The following is a 15899-nucleotide window of genomic DNA, read 5'->3' on the forward strand; positions in this document are numbered from 1 at the left end:
CCACACTGCTGAGCCAGTCTTCCTTCTAAAGAGCTCAGAAATTAGGTCTCCCTCCTGCTCTCATAGTGTTAACAGCGGAGGATATAATGGAAGCGCTGCTCAGTTTGTAAAGACTACAGGGAAAGTTTATGTGTGAGTCTGCAGCATTCAAGTGCATGCTGTGTATCAGCACTGCCGTTCACTTCACATTAGAAAGCCCCACAGCCAAATCACCACTTCTACCCCCACATTCAGGGCTTGCACATCAATTGAGCTATTAATTTATTTTGTTTTCCATTTGGGCAGAAGGGGCAGAACACCCGCAATCCGCCGCCCCCCAAGCCCCCGTCTGCAATAATACAAAATCGAATCCCACATTTCCCGACAAGTTTAACATTGGAGACACAAAGCTCAGCAGAAACAGGAAGCCCTCCCACCGAGTGTGGGGTTGGAGGGGTGCTTTAAAAACAAGGTTAAACCAAACACCAGTCCAATTCCAGGACTGCACTTGAGTCAGGCACATTCCCCGCATGTAAAAGTCCTAAAACTGCAACACAGCTGTCTGCTGACAACCCACCTCTCCAGCCAGCACCTCCCAATTTCAATGGCAGGGATGACAAATTACTATTTAACCACCATTTAGTGCAACAGATATGCATATGTACTACCAGCCACCAATCTTGAGATTCAGCCTTTGCTTTTGCTGCTAAAACAGATCCTTCTGCCCCAGATCTCCACCTCTCCATCACACTTGATAACATTAAAATGCCTGATCTGGCTATCCTTCACCCACAATCCATGAATTTACAGGTACATCCAAAGTTTAAAAAGAGAAAAGGAAGGTTGCTTTCTTAAGCAGCATAACCACCAACTGTTGGCTGACCATGGGCTCCACACCCTTTACAGATTTTCATAAAATACAAGCCACCCCCTTTTTGGCCAGAGTCTGGAGGGGTCAAAGCCAGCAAAACAGGACCACACATGCTTGAATCCCGTTCTAAAAGTGAGATATTCAATTTTACCTAAACTACAGCTAATATACTTCAGATGAGGGAGTCTCTTTCAGCAACCATATCCAGCTGAACTTGTGACAATCAATTCCGTAAGGAATGAATGGCCTGTCCTATTCCACCCCTTGCTTGCTTTCTGCGGATCTCCTGGTTGAGCATCTGGCATCACCCAAGGAGGATGGCCTGGAGACATGGGAAATCAGGAGATCTAAAAGAAGGCCTTGCGTGCAAAGGGGATGGTGGTCTTTGGGGCTGGTAAAACTGAAGGAAGACTGCTCTTCAGTGCCATCATCAGCTCCCCAATCCGACTAGTTGCATGAGAACTAGAAGCATGAAAACTAGATGCCCAACCTTTCTCTTTCCCATTCCCACCTCCACATTCCTTCCCTTCATGGCTTAGGGGAGTGACCAGCATCTTTACCTGTGGCACAAACTACTATGGGCTGCATTTTGCCCCCAAGACTATTTTTGTGATCTCCATGGGTCAAAAGATGTACCCCTAGAGGGAATTTGGGAGCAAATTTAAAATTTCTATAAGGAGGTTCAGCATTCTCCTGGGGACTAATGCAGTCCTGTAGTTTCTCCATTGTCCACCCTTGTTCTACATGCAGTTCTCCCACAAGGGCTGTGGCATACATTGAGATCGTAAGGAAACATGGCCATGGGGGAGAAAGAAGACAAACAGGACTGGCAAACTCATGTTGAGCTGGAAGCAGTTAGATTTCCTCTCAGAAGGCAGATTGAATATCCCTTGCCCAGATTAGAGACAGGATGCACAAAACACCACCCAGTTTACAGAGGACAGAGTTTTCTCCCTTTGCCAGTTTCCTTCCTATAGGGCCAGTCCTAGCTGCTCTGGAGTGTAAAGACAGAAGAGGCAAATGGTGGAAGTTCTCATGGCCAAGACAGTAAGTGCCAAGGCATCCCAAAGTCCAGTCCTGGAGTGAATCAAGTCTGTAGATAATACAAAGGGGGACTGGCAAGCACAGATTCTGCCAACAGTCAAGGGTCCACTATAGGATCAGACCCAATCTCATTGTACAACGGACATGGTCTCACTCACAACTTTCCGATCCATTTGAGGACAGCACCACCTTGCAGGCATGAGGCTGTTCCCTCATGCTAAGTTCTTTCCACCAGCATGGCACCCCGTTCCTGTGTGACATATCGGGCATAGGCCTCTTCGAACATCTCGCGGCAGGGAATGGCAGCTCCAAGGCGAGCACAGATGAGGAAGGAGCCAGCCATCTTGCGATGCAGGGAGTAGCTCTCCTCTGGTGGTGGACTCAGCCGGTGCTTCAGCATCACCGGGATGAGATCCTGGATGCACTGAGTGGTATTCTGAGTGCTGAAGTCAAAGGGCCCTGAGGTGGAGAAGGCCTCGCCCAAGATCATCACTGCGTCCACATGCGCCTCCTCGAACACCTGATGGAAACAGGGAAGGTAAGCCCAGGATACTTCCTAGTTCCCATCAGTGCTTGTCAGTACTTTTTTTTTTTTTTTTGAGGAAGGGGACTACAACTTCCATGCACATTCCAAGCAATTGTGGTCAACATTCAAGCTGAGATCCTACGTCATGGAGACAGAGTGCACCTTTATACCAGGGGGTGTCTCAAAGGCCATTTCACACTTTGCCCACCCAAGTGTAAGCAAATGTGACCCTGTATGGACAGTGAGTATGCAGTGACTCTTCTGAACTGAAGGCAGGCATTCCCTGGCAGACAAAAATGTCCAGCTGCTTTCATAAGGGAACTTACGCACATGTAAACCACTAATAGTATTCCAGCCCCTGTCATTAAAAAGAAGTCACATTTCCAGGCTCTGGTTCCAAAGCCATGTCACAGCTCTACACTCCAAACCTGTTTCCCATATTGAGAAAGTGGTGGGTGAGGATCATGCCAGAATCGCATCTGCTAAGCATATGAGCAAGTAAGTTTTTGCAGGCAAGGCTTTTCTCTCAGCCACTGAGATGTCACAGCTGTGTTGTGTGCTTTCCTCCCCATTGGGCCTGGAAATCACACAACACATCAGAGCCATATTTAATAAAAGAAATTAATAGTTACCCACAACCTTGCTGTACTCTATTCAACATTCCTGCTTCCCATCTTCAATCTGTTCTCATTCCTTGCCCTGACAGTTGAATGCTCTGCCATGATACTGGCCTTTCTAGCATGGAGCAGTTTGGCCAAGTTATTTCTTCCATGATACTCACAAAACCACACCATCCAGAAAGCATCCAAATGGAGACATTTGGGAAAAATCTGGGAACATTCCCTGCCCTGAGCTTGCTAATACAAAGGAGATACCTGGGGCCCTTTCACATTACACAGTTACAGCATGATTTGGTGCTGTGTGCCTTCAAGCCATTTCTGACATATGGCAACCCTAAGGAGAAGATATAATGGGGTTTTCTGAGGCTGAGAGCATGTGACTTGCCAAGGTCACTTGGTGGGTTTTCATGGCTAAGCAGGGATTCAAACCCTGGTCTCCCAAGTTGTGGTCCAATATTCAAACCACTATGTCACACTGGCCCTATTATTTCACTTCAGTTGGTATGGCACCATCGTATGGAATGTTGGGATTTGAAGTTTAGGGATGGGTACTTAGAATCATCCATATAGCTCTAGGGCCCCACTAAACTATAAATGCAGGATCCCATTTGATCCAGCCATGGCAGTGAAGGAGCCCTTAGCTCCATCCTACAGAATCCTGAGATTTGTAGTTTAGGGATGAGTGCTTAGAATTCTCAGCCACAGTGCTCTAGGATTTACCAAACTACATACCCTCAGATTCCATAAGATCCAGCCAAGGCAGTTAAAGTGGAATCTTAGTGCTATAATTGTGTAGTATGAAAGGGCCCTTGGAGGGAATATCAGTGGTATCAGGAAGATACAGGGGTACATTTAGGGAAACATATTACTGGGCCACTGAGTCTTTGTTCTTTAAAGCTCTCTCAGAACATGATGGAAAGGCTAAAAGCAGAAACCAGGGTGACTCTCTGTTCATCCATGATCTCAGCAAGCCTCAGTCCCCTGCTCTGTAAAATCTGGATACTACTGCCATCCAACTTCATAGTCTTCATATATTAATACAATTGAAATTAAAATAATATTGTAATCATAACAGTTCTTAGCATTTGTATTAGTACTATTAATACTAATAGATGGCTACAGTTGAACATAAACACAGGGATTCCACCAGGGGGTGCTGTGCCATTTAACTGGATCTCAGACTGGTCATTAAGGGATGTTTGTGGCAACAGGCTTTTTGAGCCAGTGAGAATTCCTGTTCTTGGTACTGTTGCTTCGTTTGAGAAATACAGGATGAAAAGGAATGTGTGTGCAAGAATGCATATATATGCAAAGAAGCATGCTGCTGCTGCAAGTATTACCAGCTTCTGAAAGAATGTATCTCCCAACAGTGATTCCCACCCTGATTAAGATTCTGCAGCAATAGCCCCCCACCTCATGCCAAATATATATAGCTTGGACTGAACAGGTATCTTGAAAGGTTCTGGCAAAGGTAGGCATGGATGCTCCCAACTCAACGATGTTTTGTATTGCTTAAAGGCATCATGAATTTCTCCAAGAAACCCTGGGAACTTCAAGTTGCCGAAGGTGCTGACATAAAAAGGTGACATATTAATGGGAATACATATTGGGATTATAGCAGAATAACTGCAGCCAGTACACTAATTTAGGGGGACAATTACATGGTTGTAGTACCTTAAGCAATGGTGATGAAAATGAGGCCCTTCCTCTCCTCTGGTGAAACCTGCAGCTATCCTGATGCCTGTTCAGTGCCACCCCATGGCAATTCTTTGGGAGAGTATCTGCCCAGCCCCTGGTAGATGAGATGGTGACCTCACTACCATAGGACCAGATGCACTCACCTTGGTCTCAAACCCTGTCATGAATCTGAGGTCTTTGGATTTCTGAAGGACTTTGGCCCTGTCCCCGTCAGCAGCTGCTCTCACCACCTGGTCAGACCAGAAAAGGACTGGGTCATGCGGATACATTCCTCTAGATAATGCGAGTTAGAATGATGATCCTCCCCAAACACCCAGGCAGTGAATGATGGTATATCCACTGCTGTGGCCCCTGCTAAAAATGCACATGACTATGTGAGAAGGGGGGGTTTCTCCTCTTGACTCTCCGTCCCCATCACTGCTGTCCCCAACATTATGTTCAGTGGATGATCCTGAGCTGAATCTCCCCTTCTGCTACAGATCTTACAAGACTGGGAAGGTGGAAGCAGCAAAGACAGAAATGAATGTGGTCTTCCCATGTGGGTTCAAAAATCTGTGATGGCAAGGTGTCCGTTCACATGCATGAAACTTCACTCTGCCTGCCATGAATGGATTTTGGCAACCAAGCCCTCCCTTATCTCAAACCAGCAGCTTCCATGCTCCACTTGGGCATACATTCACCTCTCACCTCAATGTAATGGTCAGTGAACTCCTTGCTGAAGTCTCGGCTGGCCCCAAAGTCCAATAGTGTTACCTGGAAGAAGCATGGCATTAAATGTGTCAATAGCTTACATGGGGCTGCAGGAAGAAGGGATTGGGGCCTCTGAAATCCTCCACTCCTACAGAGAATAGACTCTTCCTCCCCCATGCCACTGCACCTTGTGTCTCTTGGCGTCATAAAAGAAATTAGACCAGTTTGGATCCGTTTGCATGAAGCGGAATTCAAACAGCTCCCGGAGACAAAGGCGAAGGATGTGTGAGCAGATCTGTAAGGAGGAGGAAAAGAGAGAGTGAAGTCAGCATTTCAAGTTCTCCTTGCTGAATAAGCAATGAGCTTTCAGCATGAGCAGAGCTGGCAATCCCTCTACAGTGGTGGTTCCCAACTTTTGGTCCTCCAGATTGGGGGAGTCACATGCAGGCCCCAGGACCACACTTTGTTGATTCCTGTTCTGGTGGTGAGCTAGTCCATTGTTTCATTAACTTATGGCTAATACAACCCAGTGGAAATATCTTCTTCACCAACACATCCAGTTGAGCAATAATCAATTCCATAAGTAGCAGCCTATTATATTCCACACCTCACCTCATTGCGGATCTCCTGGTTGAGTGCTTGGCACTGATCTAAGGGAACCCCATCGACCAGCTCCATAGATAAGACTCTCTTGGTGGAGAGCTCATTAATCACCTCTGGTACCTCAAAGAAGGGGTCTCCTTCCAAAAGCTGCCTGTGAGAAGAAGAGGACAGTCAACAAGCCTTCAGCAAGGAGGCTACAGAAGCGGAGGCTCTTTCAGCTGCACACAAGCAAAAGGAGCACAAGCTGCAAGTTTACTGGACTGGATGCTTGCACTGAACTAAAGCATTGCGCACCCCACCTCCCCAGGGGCATGGTGGATCTGCTTGTCCAGATCCAGGAGACGCCTCCACCCGGATATGGCACTGCCAGGAATAACAACACTCTACAAGACTCTGGCACCTGCCAAGTGCTGGAACATACAATAATAAATGGACAAGATTTAAGTTACAATCAAATGGAGGGGGAGGGAAGGGGCAGAAAGAAAGAAGCTGGGAACTCTGGGCAAAGCAGAAGGGATGACAACTCTGCCATGTTAACAACAGAGGAAGCCAGGGATGAAGGGAAAGACCCTATTCAGAGAGAGAAAGAGAGAGAGAGAGAGAGAGAGAGAGAGAGAGAGAAAGAGAGAAAGAAAGAAAGAAAAAGAGAATCACAAGGAGTGGGGAAAGAGAAAGGATATAAGTCTATGTGATCTCAAAACTAGGCCTTAAGGGGGAAAGCAGATAAGATAGGAACAATTTGCTTGAGAAAGACGGAGGAAGCATCTCAGAAAAAGCAGTAACATCTAGGGATTTGCTCCCAGCTACCTGAATCTCCTGGCACAGTCAGCTTCCCGCTTGTAGTCACACTCCCATTCCAGCTCCTTCTGCAGTACTTGCAGGGTGTTGTCTGCAAAGAGGCCTAGAAGGAGGGAGAGAAACGCAAGGGAAAGGAGCAACATAAAGCCAAAGCAGAGCTGCAGGAAAACTGTTGATCCCTTAAAATATCATAAGACAACTCTGAATTCAGGAGCTAATTCTGCATCTCTCTGGCTCTGTGACAACCCCTTCCATCTCTAAGACCTCCCTGCTTGCTTTACTTCCTGGCACGCTCAACCCCACCTATTCCTCATAACTTACAGGTCCCAGATGTTACCTTCGGGGAGCATGACGCTCATCTTGAGTACTGCCAAAATGTTATCTACATCACTTCTGATGCTCTGAGCGATGCCAGGGTACTGCAAAGGAAGTTGAAGAGAGAATGTCAAGACCTCTACAGAGTGGGACTGGCTAGGCTGCCTGTCCAAAGGGTCCCAGAACCACTGTCTTTGGAGTAAAGGCAAGAGGCCAATATCTTTCCCCCCCAACCATCACCTTCATCTCACAGATCAACAGGACATTTCAGACTGCATACATCCCAGCTCTCCCCACTCCTTCCTGGCTCTTCTTTACCTGGATCTTCATTGCCACTTCTGTCCCATCCTTCAGCACCCCAAGGTGCACCTGTCCAATGGAGGCAGCTGCAAAGGGTGTTTCCTCGAAGGAGGCCACTTTGTCCTGCCAGTTGGTGCCCAGTTCTTCTACCAGCACCCCCTGGAAAGTCAGAAGCAGTTAAATTCATACCGGGCAGAGTGCACCACATTCATGCCAGTTGCCAGGAACAGGGAATCTCATACTGGGCACAAGGTACCACATTGATGTCAATTGCCAGGAGCAAAGAATCTCATAACAGGTGCAGGGCATCAGTCATGCCAATTGCTATAAGGCTAACATGAGTCTGTTCTGCGGCAATACAGACAGAATAGTTACCTAGCAATGGTTCAGAGACTAGCATCCGCTAATCTCTTTGGATATCATCCTGTGTCCCTAACCTCCCCACTTGTTGGTCTCTTTTCCACTCCCTTTTTCCCAGACCATGATTCACCTAGTGCCAGGACCTAACAAAAGGAATCCGAAGACTACCAAGTCCAGCTCCTGTGTTGAGAGGTTCAGGGCATTTATTCTCAACAGCCACAAAATAATGTCAGGCAATTCCACCCACAGTTATGACATGAAGTAGCCTTTAAATGTCCCACTGCAGACCCTCCCAACTGCCCTCCCTGAACAAACACGCATCACTAACGCACCATCATCTGAGAGGGGGGCATGAAGTCTGCACTCTGGCGCACACGCTCAAAGATTCGCTGCAACTGAGGGCTGATGAAGCTGTTGTCTGTGGGAAGAGTGGTTAAATAGTGACTGGGTGAATTTGATGCACTAACACAGCCCTTGCTCTAAAGGGGTTCAGCGCTGCCACCGCTATGATATGGCAAGATGGATTGGAGGAATTACCAGTATGGGTTTATTGGATGAAAAAAGAGTTACTGGCTTTCTCTAAGCTTGCTCAATCCCCTGAAGCTTCTTTTCTGGTGGAAGATAAAGGTAATGGCCATATCCTTTTCCTACCCTGTGTGAGAGGCATCTCATACAGAAACACTGAGCTCGAGAAGATATCTGAGCAAACAAAACCAGATTCAAGCCCCTTTAGAATTGAACTCATATGCAGGCAAGGCCTTGGGGTGGGTTCCTGCAAGGATCCATGGGAAGGTGGCAAGAAAGAGAAGAAAGGGAGGAAAGAAAAGCTCCATTAATACCTTGAATGCTGAGCATCTGGCCAATTTTGAGAGCTGCTCCACGCATCTTGCAGAGGGTGTCCACGATCCGCTCTGCATTGGCCTCTGAAAGGAAGGGATTGGATTCTAACAAGCTGCCATCTGTAGAGATAATGGGCAGGAGAAGAGAAAACATTTGCAGAAAGCTGCTAAGCAACTGCCAGCCCTTCACTCTTTGCAAAGCCCCTTTGAAAAATCGAGCCTGAACTTTCCCTAAAAGCCAAGATGATTAAAGTGAGACTGTTGAATTTTGAACAAATCATGAGAAGACATGACTAATCAAAAAAGGCAGTAATGCCTGGTAAAGCAGAACGCTATAGGAAAAGAGGAAGAACAATTCCAGATGGATTGACTTAATCAAGGAAGCCATGGCCCTGAGTTTGCAAGACCTGTGCCAGGCTCGTGATAACAGGGAGACTTGGGAGGTGTCCCATTCAAAGGCTCACCATCAATAGAGTTGACCTGACAGCAACTCTATTGCTTCCCCTACACCAGAGTCTCTCACTCTCCTTTCTGCAAGGCACATACAGTGCGCCCTTTACGCGGGGGATCCCTTCCGGACTTCCCCGTGTAAAGCAAATACTGCCTATGCTCGAGCCCCATTTAAATGAATGGAGCTCGTGCACGTGGTGGCACGGTGGTGCGCATGCCACAGGCACACACCCCATTAATCCCTATGGGACGGGCTGCCCCTTCTCCCCGCATGGCTTTCAGCATATGCTGAAAGCCGCGTATGACGCAGGCGCACTGTATTTGCAAAGGACAGTAGGCAAGCATATGGGTGTGACACCTTATCTCCCTCTTTTCTTACCTTTGGGCTTTTGTTCCCCATTAAAGGAGTTCTTTGCCACTTCTACCAAGGCTCCAAGTCCCAGACCTACAGCCAAACCTGTAAGGAAAGGATTAGATAATGGGCTAATTGCTTGGATCCTCTGAATCAGAAGAACAAAGCAGCCAGTGTGGTCAAGAACAACAAATTACTCCACAGTCGGAGACCAAAAGGCAATGACTCCAGCCTTTCCAACACCAAACTGACAGTTACTGTAGCATCCAAATGCAGCTTAACACCCCACACCTAAAGCCATACCAGGAATACTTCACAAAAATTCTCACAACTGGATTTTTAAAAATAATAAAGAACATGCATGGCCAGCCTTGAATTCTGAGCATTCCCCTAGGCACAATGCAAACCAGAAACCAAGCTTATGTTTAACCATGGGACGCCAACATTCTCTTGGCCGTGTCCTCTCTTTGTCACACATGCTCATCCTGAGCAGCACACACCATAGCTCTTACCTCCGAAGTTTGCAAACCGCCCAACACGTGTAACTGGTACTTTCCGCTCCCGGGCTCTCTCGCTAAGCTGAAAAACAAAGCAGATATCAGAAAGACAGAAACCAGAGCCAATAAGTTGCTAAGGAGAGACAGACCTGCTGACCCCAGAATTGCATTTCTGTCAACCTTCCCAATAGCTGCTTAAGAGGAATGCCACTTAAATGGGGAAAAGACAGCAGATGGTGGTGGGGAACATCCTCTTTGCACACATCTCTTCTCACCCAGTTGCGACATTTGGAAAAGCAAAGGAGCTTGCTGAGCCACATTCTTCCACTGTCTACAATATCAATCAGATGGGCAATGGGCAGCATGATGGAATCTGAGCACTCAGGGAGGGAACATTTAGCCATCCCAGGGATGGGAGGTTTAAACAGCATGGATGTTGGGCTGGTAAAAAGGTGTGTGTGTGTGTGTGTGAGTGAGTGAGAGAGAGAGAGAGAAAGAGGAGAGAAAGTTCCCACGGGGACAATTATGTGTACCTTTAATAGAGGAGGAGTAGAAGAACTGTGTATGTATGTTCATATACAAAAGAGTGAGGGGAAGGCTCCTCTATGCGTACATCTGTTTGTGTAGGCCATGCCCATCACTGCCTCAGCCACCATCTCTACTGGTACTGTCCCCTCACATTCACTGCCCAACACTGCACGCTGTACAACATGGAAGAAAACAAGATACATCTAAAACCTAATAACAAACTAATCTAGAAACACAGTATAACAATATCCATGAAAGTAAAAGAAGGGTTGAACATCCCTATTGCAAAGAGAGCTTTAGTGCCATGCTGCTGAACCCTGAGCCATTCATTCAAGAAGTTCCCTACTTCTCCCTGAAAATCTTGGTAAGATGAAGCTTTTCAAGACAGCAGCAGCTCTGCTGCAAGGAGGAAAAATCCTTACCTTCTGTCTCACTTTCACCAAGTTCTCCTGGTCTTTCTTTGGTCGAGATTCCCTGGCTTTCTGGATGTCTTCCAATGTGAGGCCTTGGAAAGATGCAGTCTGATGGATCAGATGGGGATGCCCTAAACTGGTGCCTGACAAAAGACTGGGGGCTCTTGAAGGACTGGCTGACCACCCTGAAGGGTTTGTGATAGGATTTGCTCCCAATAATGAGCATTTCCCCCGATTAGGTACACTATCTTTTTGGAGAGATGCTGGCTGCTCTTGGGAGTCCTGTAGAAAAACAAACCACCACCTGTTTGTTCACAGTTAAAAATCATCATGCCGAAGTCCCAGCACAATCCATCTCCAGCAGTGCTTGCGTCCAAGGCGCAGACCATTCAGCCACACATCTCCAACACTTTCTAAAGTGCCAACTCTGGGTTGGAAAAGAGGAAAACGGGAGCAGTTAACAGCATGGGGTGGAAATGACTGTTCTGGAAACAATATGGGGACTGGACGGTCAGGCAAAGGAGACAATGGCTATTCAGAAAACACCACCCATGTTACACAGTTATAACACCACAATGCCACTTGAGCACCCATGGCTTCATCATACAGAATCCTGGGATCTGTACTTGAGCGCTTTGATTGAGAGTTTGAAATCTCTCTCCCTAAACTGCAAATTTCAGAATTTCACAGGATGCAACCATGACATAAATCATAATGTTATCACTGGGCAGTGTGAAAGGGACCTTCGTTTTGGACAGGGAAACCAACTCTGTCTCTTCCCTTCTCTGACCACTTGTTAAAGATTAGCCAATGTGATGCCATGGTTTGAGAGCTGGACCAGAACTCTGGGAGACCAGGGTTCGAATCCTGCTCAGTCCTGGAAACCAAGTGGGTGACCTTACATAAGTCACACTCTCTCAGCTTAGGAAGAAGGGAATGGCGAACTTCCACTGCATAAACCTGGTCAAAAATGTTTAGGGTTGCCATATGTCAGAAGTGACTTGAAGGTGCACAACAACAATAAACATCTTGTTTAGAATATAGAAAGAGTTCTGCTGTGCAAAAGAAAGCCCTCTGTGAATTGAGCCTTCTGTTTAACTGATAAGCAGTGGGATTTCTATTAAGGCTGGAAGTGTTAATCGGCTTACTTGGCTGATTCATCTATGGGAGCCGATGCTTTCCAGTGACACCGTGAGTTAAGGACAGCCTTGAATCAACAAGTAGACAAAATGTGGGCAAGTAAGTTGACTCACACTTCCAGTCTAAAACCCCGCTTTGTTGTTTTTGTCGTGTGCCTTCAAGTCATGTCTGACTTATGGCGACCCTAAGGCGAGCCTAACACGGGGTGCTATAGGCTGGTTTCTAGTTCAGAGGTTTGCCACTGCTGTCCTCTGAGGCTGAGAGAGTGTGTCTTGCCCAGGGTCAAGCAATATAAATACCATAAATGAATAAATAAACATTCAGAGGAACGTCTGACAGCAAGAGCTACTAGACACTCCCTTGGAGAGTGATGGAGTCTCCTTCTTCGGATGGTTATCTGTCAGGTATGCTTTGACTGAGAGTTCCTGCATGGCAGAATAGGGTTGGACTGGATGGCTTTGGAGGTCTCTTTCAAGTCTAGGACTCTATGAATTCTAGCAAGTGTAGTTTTGTGAGCCATTTGGCCTTCTCTGTCAGAGAGCTCTGGTGCCACAATAAACTACAGTTCCCAGGATTCCCTAGCAGCCACTGAGCCAGGGCACTTGAAGCTAGATTATTCCTGCAGTGTGCTTTGGACCTTAAATTGCCGATGCCCCTTCCTCCTAGTTCTTTTGAACTACAACTCCCAGAATCCTCCAGAGGCAGCTTCTGTATGGTGTGGCTGAGTTCTGGCCCTAAAGGAAGCCATTGCCCCCAAGATTCCTGACCCAACTGGGCTGCATCCAGCCGCTCTGGGCCCCACAACAAACTCCAACTCCCAGAATTCCATAGCCTTGAGCCAGAAAAAAAGTTAAAGCGGGGCCAAACCGGGTTATTTCCCCAATCTGGATGCAGCCCTGCACTGCCTTCCTGGCCCCGACTTACCCTCCTGAGTCTGAGGCCCCAGCCAAGCCTCGTCCCTCCAGGCAGGACCCTCCCCGCAGCACAGCCTGCCCCTAAACGCCTCAGCCCCATTTGCAAAGGCATCTCAGCCTGTGAGGCTTGCAGAAGGTCAAAGGTCACCACTTCCGGTTCACAGAGAAGGGAAAAGGGAACAAAATGCCGGCTCCCAGTTCCCAACGTGGTCCGGCACGGCTTCCACGCTCCCGGCATCGCCGACTTCCGGCCTGAGCCGTAGCCCCGCCTCTCCTCGAGGAAACGGCCAATCAGAAGGCGCTTGCGTTATTCCCGGGCTCTGAGAGGCAGCCAATGAGGTGCCAGGAGACGCAGCGTTCTCTTAAGGCCCTCCTTCATGCGCGGTTTCGTTGCCGCCACCATGGCGTAATGGTTAGAGCGTTGAATTTTAGTCCTTGGGGCCGTGGGTTCGAATCCAATGAAACCCACTAAGAGAGTTACATTCTCTCAGCTTCAGAGAAAAAGGGGAAAAAAGCTTTTTATCATTAGGGTATTTATGAAGATTTCTTTTTATCATTAGGGTTTCCCTAAGTCTGAAACCACTTGAAGGCATTCAACAACAACAACAACAGTATAGGGAAAGTACAATAACATCCCAAACCCACAAAACATTTTGATACCAAAATGCAAACCAGAATGGCTTCTTCATCAGGCAAAGGTGTTATCAGGGTCATAGGATCCAAAACACACTGCAACAAGTAATCCAGTTTGGGACCTCTTTAACTGCTTTGGCTCAATGCTAGGGAATTCTGGGAACTGTAGTTTTGTGAGCCATTGAGCCTTCTGTGTCAGTGATTGCTCTGGGGGGAGGGCTACAATGAACTACAGTTCCCAGGATTCCTTAGCACTGAGCCAGGACAGTGAGGTTTTGCAGACTTCAGTCTCCTTCCTCAGATGCACTGGAAACCCATCACCCTTTTCAAGATGCATCTGAGGAAGGAGACTGAAGTCTAGGAGAGCTCCTGCTGCCAATGTCTTTCTTTCAGTCAGTCTCAAAGGTGCTACAAGATCTCCCTATTTGAGTAGTAATTCCCACAGTTATTCTAAATGTGCAAATGGTTTCCTCTGGAGTTTTTATTTGTGAGCAGCACCTTGGTCTCCATGCTGCATGACTCTCCTCCTGGAGACACAAAAGGCTGTTTGTCTCTTAGGGGAAGTGTCATCACACATTGATAGTGCCTTCGTTCGTTGACACGCAACAAGGGTGTGTGTGGCACAATCCTTGACGCCAGAACGCAAGGGTGAACCAGGTCTTTTTCCTAATCTAAGGCCTTGTGTGAGTCACATACGCTCGCTCTGGAGCAATGGAAGGGAAATAGCAGTGGGCAGGTAATGCAGAACTACATAGGACAAGAGTCTAAGGGGCCATTCACACTATGGAAATAAACTGACGTGAAACTGGTTTATTTTCATGAGCCTCACACTGGCCCCGACTGCAATCGGTGCGCTTTTCAGGGGGACAAGCAAAAAGCCCACATAAACCACTGCATTCGGTACCGGGTCCCTTAGTGATTTTTCTTTTTAAAGAGTCGCAACAATTTGCAGCTTCGGAAGTGTGAACCTGCTATTGAATCAATCCAGATCGCGCTGCGTCATTCCTGGAGATGGAGGCGCCTCCATTTTAAATCAGTACGGCAGCAAATGTGAACGGCAACAGGGTTAAAATGGCACAGCAATAACAGAAACGCTATGTTTTTACCTGAGAGAACACCTCTCTAGGAACATCTAGGTCCTCCAATGGTCAACTTTAAAAGTTGCACTGAAAGACCTATAGATTCCTAGAGAGGACACTCTGCTAGGCCTTTGTAGCTCCTCCAGCGCAGTTCTATGGTCATTGCCTGTCAGACATTGGCCACAAAATTGCGCTGGAGGACCTAGAGGTTCCTAGAGAGGGCACTCCGCTAGGCCTTTGTAGCTCCTCCAATGCAGTTCTATGGCCAGTTTCAACGTTGACCCTGAGTTGCATTGGAGGACCTAGAGGTTCCTAGAGGGGCACTCCGCTAGCCTTTGTAGCTCCCCAATGCAGTTCTATGGCCAGTTCTGTCAGACGTTGACCACTGAGTTGCATTGGAGGACTAGAGGTTCCTAGAGAGGACACTCGCTAGGCCTTTGTAGCTCCCTCAATGCAGTTCATGGCCAGTTCTGTCAGACGTTGACCACTAGTTGCATTGGAGGACCAGAGGTTCCTAGAGAGGGCACTCCGCTAGGCCTTTGTAGCTCCTCCAATGCAGTTTTATGGCCAGTTTCTGTCAGACGTTGACCACTGAGTTGCATTGGAGGACCTAGAGGTTCCTAGAGAGGACACTCCGCTAGGCCTTTGTAGCTCCTCCAATGCAGTTCTATGGCCAGTTTCTGTCAGACGTTGACCACTGAGTTGCATTGGAGGACCTAGAGGTTCCTAGAGAGGACACTCCGCTAGGCCTTTGTAGCTCCTCCAATGCAGTTCTATGGCCAGTTTCTGTCAGACATTGACCACTGAGTTGCATTGGAGGACCTAGAGGTTCCTAGAGAGGCGTCCTCTCAGGTTAAAAACATGTTGTTTTTTATATTTGTGGTTTTCCCACATTCACGGGGGTCCTGTGCCCCTAAACCCCGCAAATGTGGAGGGATGAGAGTATAGTGTCTAGGTCAGGCCTACACAACTTATGGCCCTGCTGTGGGACTTTGCATGGCCCACATCCAGAGGAGAGTGGCCAAATGGTGGAAGGCCTGGGAACTACTTTAGATCCTGGATGCAACCCATTGCTGTTAACTGCCTTTGGGTCTGCCTTGACTCATAGCCACTGACAAAGGGGAGACCTTGGGGAACTGCTGGGGGCCAGAGAGAGCTACTTTCTGGGTTGGTTGGAGGATGCTGGGAGTTGCAATCCCCCAAAATAAGAAAGAGGAGACTTTGGGGGACTGCAGTGGTCCAGAGAGAGC

At 47.6% G+C, this 15899-nt stretch overlaps 1 protein-coding gene across 2 annotated transcripts; it reads right to left on the minus strand.

The window, feature by feature from the left end:
- Window positions 1-248: 248 nt before the first annotated feature.
- Window positions 249-13167, minus strand: COQ8B (coenzyme Q8B). Of its 2 annotated transcripts, XM_042440734.1 has the most exons (14): window positions 12948-13167; window positions 10893-11165; window positions 9958-10024; window positions 9473-9550; window positions 8644-8763; window positions 8137-8222; window positions 7463-7603; window positions 7167-7248; window positions 6839-6932; window positions 6041-6182; window positions 5616-5723; window positions 5426-5491; window positions 4882-4968; window positions 249-2414 (listed from the first exon to the last, which is right to left on the minus strand). In XM_042440734.1, the coding sequence occupies exons 1-14, from the start codon at window positions 13047-13049 to the stop codon at window positions 2112-2114; spliced, it is 1749 nt and encodes a 582-aa protein (XP_042296668.1). In that variant the 5' UTR covers window positions 13050-13167; the 3' UTR covers window positions 249-2111. The 2 variants fall into 2 exon arrangements, with proteins under 2 accessions (XP_042296668.1, XP_042296669.1); XM_042440735.1 differs by lacking the exon at window positions 4882-4968.
- Between the last annotated feature and the right edge of the window lie 2732 nt (window positions 13168-15899).

Source organism: Sceloporus undulatus, chromosome 9, assembly GCF_019175285.1.
Source record: "Sceloporus undulatus isolate JIND9_A2432 ecotype Alabama chromosome 9, SceUnd_v1.1, whole genome shotgun sequence".
In the NCBI taxonomy this organism is placed as follows: Eukaryota; Metazoa; Chordata; class Lepidosauria; order Squamata; family Phrynosomatidae; genus Sceloporus; species Sceloporus undulatus.

Coding starts and splice junctions, on each gene's coding strand:
- COQ8B (XM_042440734.1), bottom strand. CDS start 13,049: ATGCCTTTGCAAATGGGGCTGAGGCGTTTAGGGGCAGGCTGTGCTGCG. Junction 5,724..6,040: donor ACCAGGAGATCCGCAATGAG/GTGAGGTGTGGA, acceptor TCCTCCTTACAG/ATCTGCTCACACATCCTTCG. Junction 2,415..4,881: donor TGACAGGGTTTGAGACCAAG/GTGAGTGCATCT, acceptor TGTTTCCATCAG/GTGTTCGAGGAGGCGCATGT.